Consider the following 12180-nt stretch of genomic DNA (forward strand, 5'->3'; position numbering starts at 1 on the left):
TTTATATTTCTCATCCCTTCTTAAAATTCTTAAAAATCAAATCAGTGTTAGCATAAAATTAAATCTAAAGGCGAGCATTTCAGACATGATAAAAACCATCTAGTCAAGCTACTCAATTGAAGTGACTGCAGTTTTTCGTATGGGAAGCTGAATTTGGTTAGCATTATCAATATGTACTGAGGTACTACGTGGACTTTGCAGTGTACTTACTTGTCTTTTATTTAAATACAGGCGAGTTTTCGTGTGGCTCGTTGGTCTAGGGGTATGATTCTCGCTTTGGGTGCGAGAGGTCCCGGGTTCAAATCCCGGACGAGCCCGAGTGTTTTTTTTTTTACAATCACCTATTAATTTATTTTCTATGCCGTTTAACCTCACTAGGGTCGGGGTTATGCTGGATTCTATCCTAGTTGACTTCGGGCGATTTTTTTATCACCAAATAAAATAATAATCACGATATAACACAAATAAAATATAGTAACAACAGATGAAACTTAATATTTGACATTGTATGAAAGCATTTGAATTGTGAAATGGATTTTAAAAATGACCTGCAATTGCAAAAAAATATGATGAGTGTCACATGACAACCACTCTGAAATACCTCTTATATGTCACTTAGGGACCTAATTAGTTAAAAAGCAAAAAGGCTCCAATTTAGGACACACTGTATGAAGTTGTTTTTTAAAATAAAAACAGGCCTTGAAAAAGCAGGGTTGTCTTACTGTATACTGTTTACTGAATACTGTAATCCTTTTTCTAAACTTCTCATTTATATATGCTTTTACATGTCACTGAAGTACAGTTTGGAGGTCTGCAAAGCAGGACTAGTTTCATTAAATAACCATCATTTGATTCTGTGCACAATCTCGCTGGAGGCCAAGCATCAGTAGACTGGTAAATACAGTATGTCCCCTTAAAGCTTTTCTGCCTGTCGGTCTGTGTTCCTCTCCCTCTAGCCTTCATAAGAGCCATGAGATAACTTGGTAAATACCGGTCTATTTCCTTGGCGGTTGCAGCAAGCATATCTTCAGCACATGGGGAAACATTATTTCCATAAGCTTCTTATGGATGCTGTGGGGTCTGTCATTTGTAGGGTGGCTTCATATGATGACTTCAGATGTGACTTGAAATAGATTTTTTTTTTGGAACGTCTTTAGGGCTCTTAAAGTGTTAAAGGGCTTCCTAAACGATGTAGTGAGGCTGCTGATAACGCCTCATTTTTAATGAATAGATGCTGGTAACTCCCGCTGGACAATAATGAGTCATGACTGTGTTTTTGTCAATGTGAACGATTAATAATTGTCATGTTCGGGCTTTATTTTTTGAGTGCAACTGTTAAATAACCCACAATGGGGCCAAAGAAAGATGCGAGTGCCAGCACTTTGATAAGGAAGGTGAGAAACGCTACTGAATTCAATCTTGACAGGATGTAGGGAAAGTGCGCAGCAATGTTAAGTTTCATCCATTTGTCATTTACAGTATATAGAAATACAATTATTCTCTCAAAAATGTATATTGTTAATATTTTTGGGTGTTTGGAACGGATGAATTGAATTTACATTATTTCCTATATGGGAAACATTGTCTCGGCTTCCATATGTTTTTGTTGGACCATTTGGAACTAATTAATGACAAAAATTGAGGTTCCACTGTACAGCTGTTGCTACAAAATCATATAAAAACAGAAGAATCCAAATAAAAATATGCACAAATGGAGGAAAACGATGTCAACAAAAATCTTGTATTATGGCCCATTCCCCCGTGATAAATCACAAGTAAAAGTGGTTTGCTTTGATTTCAGTTGTGTCGACAACCACTTTTGTCCACGTCAGTCAGCCAGTCTGAGGGGGCGTCAAGATAAGCGGGTTCCCTTATATCTACTTGAACAACAATTTGATTTGTCACTTCTAACCCAGAGCTGTATTATGTTCAAATATATTTAACTAATTAGCTTGTAGTGACCCATATTGAATTGTTTCTGGTCTACAGGCCCGACCATGATAAGAGAATTTTTGCGAAGCATGATTCCTTATTTATAAATCAAATATTTTTGTAGTTTGAGCATAGAAAATTGGTTTACACAGTTCTAAATCCGTTTTTTTTTACATCACTGGAGCCCTCTAGACATGAAATAACACCCCATAGTCACCTTTACACTCATATTACTTAATATAGTAGACATAATAACAGAAAATAAGACATTTAAGACATAAATAAGACTCAGTAAATGTGTTCCGGATGTGTGGAGGACAGGAAGTAATGTTGGGGGTTCAGAGTTGGGTTTTAGTTCCTTCACACTTCCACTTTACATTTTGCCAAAGATTACAGGAACATTACTGACACCTACTGACCAGCGTAGTATGCTACACAGCATCATGTTTTTGAATGCATCTTCTGAATGCCGTATATTTTTTATTTCAGTTCATTTAGCCAATTTTATGCTTGAAAATGCTTAATTTAGGCAAAAAATATGTAAAATGAGCTTAAATATGCAAATTTTGGAATAGTATTAGGCTGTGTTCTGTTAGGATATGTGGTGTGTAGCTGTCAAATGCTTGACCACTGGTATGCAGAGACAGACGCTGCGGTGTGCAAATAAAAGGCTTTTAATGATCACGAGCAAGTACTCACAGTAGTGCAGGATAAGGCAACAAAAAACAACAGAGGAAACGCTCGGTAGTCGTGGGCAGTAGCAATAGGTAAGAAGAACATTTAGGTGACAGCACAGTTGAAGTGAACAGAGGCAGTGAACCAGCGCTGTCCCTGTGACTACCTGGGCTCATAAACCCAACTAATTGCAACTGCAAACAGCTGCACACAAACAGCCGGAAGTGCAGCATTCCAAAATAAGAGCGCAGGACAAGAAGAGATGGTTCCTATCCTGCGGAGCATGACATGTTCAACCATAACATTTATTATTATATTTTTTGAAAATCCGTGATAGAGTGAAGGAGGAAAATTCAAACTATGGTGTGACAAGGGACGACTGTTGGACACTCCTGCCATAAAACTTTACTAATATTTATATCCATGCCAATTCTAAAAGTGGAGGGCGTACAAGCTATAAACAACAACGATGAACTCCTATCTTCAAGCTTTGCTTTTTATTTTTTGAAGGCCCTCATGGATTTGCCTCGCTGTCTCATGCTTTTCTCTACAAATTTGCTGGCTTATGTCCGTAAGGCCGCTCTATTTAATAAGGCGATTAATTCTGCAACCGATCACAAAACAACTCACGAGTGCAGCCAGTGCAGAAAAATGAACTGTTAAATGCTTGGTTAGCATTATTAGTATGCATTAACGCATTGATTTTTAATGTTTAATACAAACAGTCCTTATTAGATACGATTCCGTTCAAATGTTGAGGTCACAATTTCAAGCAAAACCTTCAACTTGTCTGTCACTCCAAGCGCTTAGCCCGTGCCTTTCACTTTCACTTCATTTACTCATTTTTAAATCTCCTGCAGTGGTGGCACAAAGTCACCCACAAATGCCTGGTTGTACATGTACCTTACTGACTGCTGACTTGGTTGTATTACAAACAGGCTACAGAAATGTAGCCCTCAGGTTTATCCTCCAACGCTGGAGGCCAGGATGAGGTCTTATGATGGGCAAAGACGAGCGGATCTCTTCCTCACTTGCCATTTCCATCAAACCCCCTCCAGGGTTATGCTACACAAGCGAAGCATATTCCACTGTCAAAGTGTCAGGAGGAAAGGTATTAAAAGAGCTTTACTTTTTGTAAGTATCATGAGAATAAGCACAAGGGTTAGTGAAATCCCTCCCCGAGAGCACTGGAAATCTTTGGGATTTTCCCCTTGAAATATTGCCTAATGGACCCACTTAGAAGTGTCAAAAACTCTTGTTGGCCAAGAATGCACTTTTTTGGATTTGATTATATTAGGAGCTGAAAAAAACGAAATCTAAAGTGGAAGTGTGAAGGAACTTTCCACACATTGTTGAAGCACTGTCAATGTCTGTGCATTAAAATAAAAGGAAAATTGAGTTTAGTGTAGGTTTTTTGTTGAATTGAATTGAGCCCACACCAGATGCATGAAAGTCAGTCTGTACAGTGGTGTGACAAGTGTTTGCCCCCTTCCTGATTTCTTTTTTTTTTTTGCATGTTTGTCACACTGAGATGAATTGCGAGCTAACAGTCTGGAAAAGGTTATAAAGCCATTTCTAAAGCTTTGGGACTCCAGCGAACCACAGTGAGAGCCATTATCCACAAATGGCAAAAATATGGAACAGTGGTGAACCTTCCCTGGAGTGGCCGGCCAACCAAAATTACTCCAAGAGCTCCACGACGACTCATCCAAGAGGTCACAAAAGACCCCACAACAACATCCAGAGAACTGCAGACCTCACTTGCCTCAGTTAAGGTCAGCGTTCATGACTCCACCATAAGAAAGACACCGGGCAAAAATGGCCTGTATGGCAGAGTTCCAAGACAAAAACCACTGCTGAACAAAAACAACATGAAGGCTCGTCTCGGTTTTGCCAGAAAACATCTTGATGATCCCCAAGACCTTTGGGAAAATATTCTGTGAACTGACGAAACAAAAGTTTAACTTTTTGGAAGGTGTGTGTCTTAAATCTGACCAAAAGTAACGTTGCATTTCAGAAAAAGAACCATACCAACAGTAAAAATATGGGGGTGGTAGTGTAATGGTCTGGATCTGTTTTGCTGCTTCAGGACCTGGAAGACTTGCTGTGATAAATGGAACCATGCATTCTGCTGTCTACCAAAAAAATCCTGAAGGAGAATGTCTGGCCATTGGTTCGTGACCTCAAGTTGAAACCAACTTGGGTTCTGCAGCAGGACAATGATCCAAAACACACCAGCAAGTCCACCTCTGAATGGCTGAAGAAAAGTGGCTGAAGTGGCTGAAGAGAGACCTGAATCCTATTGGGATGCTGTGGCGTGACCTTAAAAAGGCGCTTCATGCTGGAAAACCCTCCAATGTGGCTGAATTACAACAATTCTGCAAAGATGAGTGGGCCAAAATTCCTCCACAGCGCTGTAAGAGACTCATTGCAAGTTATCACAAACGCTTGATTGCTGTTGTTGCTGCTAAGGGTGGCCCAACCAGTTATTAGGTTTAGGGGGCAATCACTTTTCCACGCAGGGCCATGTAGGTTTGGAATATTTTTCTCCCTTAATAATAAAAACTGTCATTGAAAAACTACATTTTGTGTTCAGTTGTGTTGTCATTGACTAATATTTAAATTTGTTTGATGATCCAAAACATGAAAGCGTGACAAACATGCAAAAAAAAAAAGAAATCAGGAAGGGGGCAAACACTTTTGCACACCCACTGTATATGAGCCACTACACTACTAATGGCTGTGGTAAGGAATAATGAAAAGGTTCACTTAGTCCAAAGACTGTCATTTATTATGCATCGAAATAATAATGAAAGTTTTTTGCATTGTTGCAAAGTGGAATCACATTACGTTCCTTAATGTAAATAAACAAATCTATGAACTAGAGTCATCCTTCGCTATATCGGGATTCGAATATTGCTCCCTCACAATATCACGTGTTCAATTAAGGTAACAGTAAGCTTAAATGTTAATTTATCCCTTACATTTATCATTAATATGTATTTATAAGCATTTGGAATTGTTTACTGCATGTAAAACTATAATTGTAAAACTACAAAAACGTGTTTTGTGTTAACATTTTCAGCTTCCTGGAACGGATTAATTGGATTTAGATAATTTCTTATGGTAAAAATGGATTCAGTTAGTGTCCGTTCTGGTTAGACTTGGACCTTCTGGAACGAATTAAACATGCTAAGCAAGGTTCCACTGTACTGTATTCAAGCGTATTTAGTCATTTGGGGGCCCTCCACATCCTTGTACTGCACTGACAACAGTTTTTTTCATTATTTTAATTTGATTTTCTTACAAAAGGCGAGTATGTCATTTAGGCCACTTTTTTTCCTGCTTTTGAAATCTGTTAGTTATCTGTCAGCTTAAGTTGCTAGTTACACTGCCATCTTTATATACCCCCCCAAAAAACGATTTTAAATATTAATGTTTATCACCTACTAACAAGTGTGAATACGAGAACATTTCCGGAGCTAGATAAAGTCCTTAAAATCCTCCTCAGGGATTATTATGACCTAACAAGTGAATCATCTCAACGCTTTTACTGTAATTGATAAGAACGTTAAGCAACATTTACTGTAGTTTACGGCTTTAATACTCACATCTTTGTGATGAAAAGCGTCACTCTCAGCTTCATCTCTAAAACTACTGCATTCTCCGGGGCTGACACTGACAATAGCGGTGCTGCTCGTCTGACTGTTGCTGTGCTGTGACTGTGAAAAAGGTTGACACCTTCGGGACCATCTTCTCCGCTTCACCGGGGCAACGCCGCTTCATTTTTCTCCAAACCGCGCCAACAAGTTTATTTTCCTACCGTCTTCCTGAATCAATCTGCACATGCTCAGTAACATGGAGCCGTACATTGTATGGCAAGCGAGGGGGGACCGGTCGAAACGATCATGATAGATTACCAATTTTGATGTAGTTCTAAGCATTTGAATTAAGACGAAAACAGTAATATGTACTTTAAATTAAAAAAATAAAACCAGTCAGTTTTTATGAGACGTTTGGGGGCCCCTGGACATCTCAAGGCCCTACGCAATTTCCTGTGTTTGGCTAATGGTAAGTCTGACTGACTGTATTGACCCAGATAAAAGAACAAATTTGAAAAAGATGTGTTATATTTGAGGTTTAGACATTTATACATGCAAACCAACAGGCGGTGCCAAACGGTGCTCATTTTAATATAATAGTGAACAATGGAGCAAAGTCATCAAACTGTCCAGAAATGTATTGCTATTTTAGCTATTGTAGCCAAACAAATCATGTGATTGACTCTGTTGACTCTGAGATTTGAGGTTTTTTTAGTGCATGCTGTTCTTCTTTAGGTCACAAACTTGTTGAATCAACAGCGCCTCTGCTGGTTGTAGCTAAGTAGTGCACTCCGTTTTGCTTCAATTGCTTGGATATTAAATCAATCAGTTCCACCAAACAGAGTTACTGACACTTCATTTAGTATTACCATAATAGACAGTAAGTGTACTGTATTTTTCCCCAGTATGTAGCCTCCCTAAGTGGTTGGTGACCACTGAACAATAACAACTGGAATCAATGCAATGCAATTCTTGTCAAATGTTGACACTCTTCTCATCCAGAGTCAGCCATTCTCTGTCCTCTTTCATATTTCTCTTGTGTACCTGTCCATGTCTTTCCACACTGTGACTCCTTAATCCACCTGAGTGCATGGAGGACAGTTTTGACATAAGAAGTAAAGATAGACTTCCCAAGGAGAAGGCCAGTATCTGTAGAGCCTGGGGATAACCGGATTACCACAGCCATTCTGTGCTGCTGGCACTTTTTCTTATTACCCATTTTAGCCATTTCATCCCTCCCCTCCTGCCCTTTCTTAGAAGTCACACCAAACACAGACAAGTACACAAAAACACATACTTTTTGTGTCGACAAGAATGGGGAAAAATAAGTTACAACAAAGCAGATTATTATTTCTTATAGACTGTGGTCATCAAGCCTATGGAAGCGGTCATTGTATGGATGTGGTAACAACACAGCTATAAAGAGATGGATCTGCTGTGACCCCCACTGCTTGTCTCTTTATCCCTCCAGACCTTCTGCCAAAAATGTCTTATCACATACTGCTGCTGTGTGCTGCTCCACTGGAGCTTTTAGAAACATTTCCTTGTGATTGTGGGAAGCAAATGAAATAAAGACCTCATCCAGGGCATTTATCACCCCTAAGGTGGATAGACAAACACATCCTGCATCTACTTTTTTTTTTTTCGTTTTGCAGAAAACCATATTGTATGTATTTTAGACAGTCCACTCAAACCCCCAGAGTTAATTCCTGACAGTTAGGCTCAAACATGTCTCCATCAATGTCTTTTCAATAACATAAAACATGGCTAAAGCCCACGTTTGATCAGATATGATCTTGTTATTATGAAACTGGGCAAAACGAAGAGACTCCTCAGACTGGTAAATTGGGGCTGTATATTTATATAATTTACGAATTGCCATTTATTATTTACGAATAAACATTTACAATTTACTGAGTATAACATTAACATTTATATTTAACATTTGCATTTAGATTTACATTTAACATTTACAATTTACTAATTAACATTTGTAATTTACTAATGTGTTATAATTAATAATTTACAATGTGTAGGTGAAATTTAAATGTTAAATATAAATGTTAAATGTTAACAATATATTTATATTTAACATGTATATTTAATATTCATATTTAGATTTATATTTAACATTTATATTTGTGAAATATATATGATTTTAAAAAATGTTAATATGTTACAAATAAATGTTACATCTAAATACAGTCAAACCTGTCTTAGCGGCCACCTTTATAGAAGGGCCACCTGCCTGTAGCAGCCACTGAAAAATCCCCCCCAGCAAATTTACATGTTATAGACCATGTGTATAGCAGTCACCTGTCCAACGCAGCCAGCGGCCACCCATTTTGTCTCCCTTGGTCAATATCTGACTGCATATAGCAGCCAAATTACCAACTCAAGTAGAAGCTTCATGCACGAAAACGTTTTGTTTTTCAATCAATGAAGGCGTCGTGTGTAGATTTTAATTACTGAGTCCTAGCTCAGACACAATCATTCACAAGATCCACACAAACTGTCAGTTGTTCCACATAAAAAAGCCATCTTCTTTTGAGCTTGCTATTTCCTGGTCAAACATGTAACTTTAAGAGCATTTGCACCAAAACATTACCGCAAAGTAGGCTGGGAACAGGACGTGCTCCCAGCGACGCTACAATAAAAAAAAACATATGCTAGCATGCATGCGGCAGCGGGAGCAAAACTGAGTTCGGTTGTACTTAACTGAAGTATTTTATCAGTTATCAGTTATTATTAAGCCTCTAGCTTCCTTTTAGTAAGTAAAAACCTTGGCTATGATTGCACTACATTGTCATGTAGACCTACAAAGTACACTTGGAAGAACAAGAGGTGAATAAATGTATTGCAACTGATGTGAAACTGATGAGGGGTAGGATTAAATAAGCTTTGCTTCTTCCTACTCCTTTTTGGACATGCAAAATTGTGAATTGTACTATGTGATGTGCTACTGTTTGACTCATGCATGTTCAGGATTAAAACCATGAACCATGATAATAACAAGCCAAGTAGTGCTGTACTTTTATCAGCTTTTATCAACTTTTATCAGCAGTCCGCAGTGCCCTCTACTGATCAACATTATTATTATTATTTTTTTTCCTTTTTTCCTTTACTGGTCAACATTCAAACTGGACGCCAACCTGTCTATAGAGGCCACCTGTCTATTGCGGCCACTTTTGCAGACTCCCTCTAGTGGCCGCTATAGACAAGTTTGACTGTATAATTGTTAACATTTAACATTTACATTTAACAATAAATTAATAAATAAATCTAAATATAAATGTTAAACATAAATGTAAAAAATAAATGTTAAATATAAATGCTAAATGTCAATATAAATTTTAACTATAAATGCCAAATCTAAATGCTAAATATAAATGTTAAAAATAAATTCATTCATTTTCTGTGCTGCTTGTCTTCATTAGGGTCGCGGGGGTATGCTGGGGCCTATCCCAGCTAACTTCGACCGAGAGGTGGTGTACACCCTGGACTGGTTGCCAGCCAATCGCACATACAGACAAACAACCATTCAAACAACCGTTGAATCAAATGTTTCAAAAATATGCAAATAGTGCACACCCCTGACCTCTGTGCTGTGACTGCGGGAAGGTCCGAAACATGACTGGCTCTCATCAAGTAGCTCTGTCGCCTGTCTATGACATCATCAGCGGCTGACTGTTACGCCGCATATTTCTGCTTTTATTGATCACGGCTTCAAAATAACCCACAATGGAGCCAAAGAAAGTTGCAAGTGCCAGCACTTTGATAGGAAAGGTGAGAAACAATATTGAATTCAAGAAAGAATTCATAGAAATACGCAAAAGTGGTGTCCTGCGGACCTCTGCTCACCGCTGCCTCATAGCCGTCTTTGTAAACAATCAAGTCAGTCAGATAAAAGTGACGTTAAATGTTCATTTATCGCTTTCATTCGTTATTTATACGCATTTCTGATTGTTTTCTGTATGTACAACTGTAATTGTACAACTATATTTAAAAGTCTTTTACTGTATGTTGCCATTTTTGGGTGTCTGGAATGGATTTATTGGATTTCCATTACTTCTTATGGGAAAAATTGATTCGGTTAGCATACGTTTCAGTTTGAGTCGGACCTTTTGAAACGGTTTAATGACGTTACCCGTAACATATTTTAACCTTTTTAAAAGTGGAAAAAGTTTGGACACCCTCATGGTGTGGTCTTCTAATGTCTCATCAGAGATTTTGGGAGGCTTAAGTGTGAGGAGGGAGGGAAAAGGAGGGAGTCATAGAACTGTTGTAGTCATTTTATAGTTGAAGGGATTACAGTGCTCTCTCTTATTCCCCTTAGCTTGGCCCGCTGTGACAGTGGCGAGGAGATGAGTGCGTGACATGCTCGGCATCTTCCAAGCTCTATTTTCCCCATTCCAAACAAACATTTATTGGCGCATGAACTTTTTTGTGAAGGTGACTTGAATTATTTTTGCTTAATGAATGTCTTTCCGGATTTTCAAATGGCAAAATCTCTAGAGCACATCAAGAGACCCATGAACGCCTTCATGGTTTGGTCCAGGGGCCAAAGACGCAAGATGGCACAGGACAACCCAAAGATGCACAACTCTGAAATCAGCAAGAGGCTTGGCGCCGAGTGGAAGCTGCTCACCGATGCAGAGAAGCGTCCTTACATCGACGAGGCGAAGAGGCTGCGGGCTCAACACATGCGGGAACACCCGGACTACAAGTACAGACCCAGGCGCAAACCCAAAACTCTTCTCCGGAGGGAGCACATCGTCTTCCCGCTGCCTCCAGTGGAGCACTTGAAGGGATTCTCCGTGGACTCCTTTCTCCTTAACGGGGACAAAACCATACCTTTCCTGCAGGCGCCTTCGTCCGCTACGTCGCTGCTGGAGATCAGCACCGCAGCTGTCCAGCGGATGACGGAGTTCCAGCACCCTCTGAGCGCTGCGGCTCGACACACCTTCGGATACCACACCGGTGGGGTCGCGGGGCTGGCTTGCCTCGGACAGCACACACAAGCTTCACCCAGCAGCCCCTATTTGGTGCCGTGTAACTGTGGCGCATGGTCTGCCGCCAGTCTGCACCCTCAAGTGGCATACATACTCCTCCCGGGAGGGATGAGCAACGGCGGCATGGACGGGTACTCATCACCCGGATCTAGCGCGTAGTGGACATACCAGTAGGGCGCACGGCTTGGCGATGACGCGCACAATTTGAGGTGGAAATGCTATAAATGGGAACATGCAAACATGTTTTCAAATACCACAAATGGCAGTTTTACACATGCCAATCAATTCAAGTATTTCCAGGCAATATTTTCAGCACGGTGTGACAGAATACTGCAAATAAAAGTACAGTAAGTGCCCACGAATTACATGTGACAAGTTACGTTCTATTTTAAAAATTGTTGTCCGTATATTTTAATGTGAGACTTTAATGACTGTATTGTTATTGTCTGAGTCTGTATAGGTATTTTTCCTAATATTGCTGCCCCTTCATTAAATGTCACATGGAGGCAATCCAGATCATTACAAATCCTGGCAGACTTATTCAATCTCACTCACAATTAACGTTTTTAATCCTTATGTGGTTTTAAAAGGTGCACTTTCTACAATTAACTGGGCAACATTAAAAGTGGAGTATTTTTGACATATAGCGTGTATTAGCAACAAGGCAATGTTCCATTCCCCTAAATAAGCGCGAAAATAACTCTACAAATTGTTCTATTATCAGATTATGTTCATTGGTAGGATGGTATGAAATAAACACCAGATCTTCGTACATTACTACAGCAATACTACAGCCTCGCTCCATCGCGTTTTTTCAAAAAAGAATGATCGCTGTTTTGTGGTCAGCCTATTATTAGTCAAAAAAATACATATTTAAGCAAATGTTAAGCATTCTTGGTCTAAATTTAGCATTTTCAGGATTAATGCTCTAAATGAACTAAAATACAAGTACAGTTCAA

At 39.3% G+C, this 12180-nt stretch overlaps 1 protein-coding gene and 1 non-coding gene across 2 annotated transcripts; both read left to right on the forward strand.

Moving 5' to 3' along the window:
• Positions 1-245: 245 nt before the first annotated feature.
• On the forward strand, positions 246-317 carry trnap-ugg (transfer RNA proline (anticodon UGG)). Its single transcript has one exon. It is a non-coding gene; the product is annotated as a tRNA-Pro (tRNA).
• Positions 318-9884: 9567 nt separating this feature from the next.
• On the forward strand, positions 9885-11722 carry LOC129176843 (transcription factor Sox-14-like). The gene is made up of 2 exons (XM_054767302.1): positions 9885-9995; positions 10725-11722. The coding sequence occupies exon 2, from the start codon at positions 10742-10744 to the stop codon at positions 11378-11380; it is 639 nt and encodes a 212-aa protein (XP_054623277.1). The 5' UTR covers positions 9885-9995; positions 10725-10741; the 3' UTR covers positions 11381-11722.
• The last annotated feature ends 458 nt before the right edge of the window (positions 11723-12180 follow it).

The sequence above is a fragment of the Dunckerocampus dactyliophorus genome, chromosome 2, assembly GCF_027744805.1.
Source record: "Dunckerocampus dactyliophorus isolate RoL2022-P2 chromosome 2, RoL_Ddac_1.1, whole genome shotgun sequence".
NCBI lineage: Eukaryota > Metazoa > Chordata > Actinopteri > Syngnathiformes > Syngnathidae > Dunckerocampus > Dunckerocampus dactyliophorus.

What these genes read in the sequence shown, in the direction of transcription:
- LOC129176843 (XM_054767302.1), top strand. Translation starts at nt 10,742, where the DNA reads ATGAACGCCTTCATGGTTTGGTCCAGGGGCCAAAGACGCAAGATGGCA.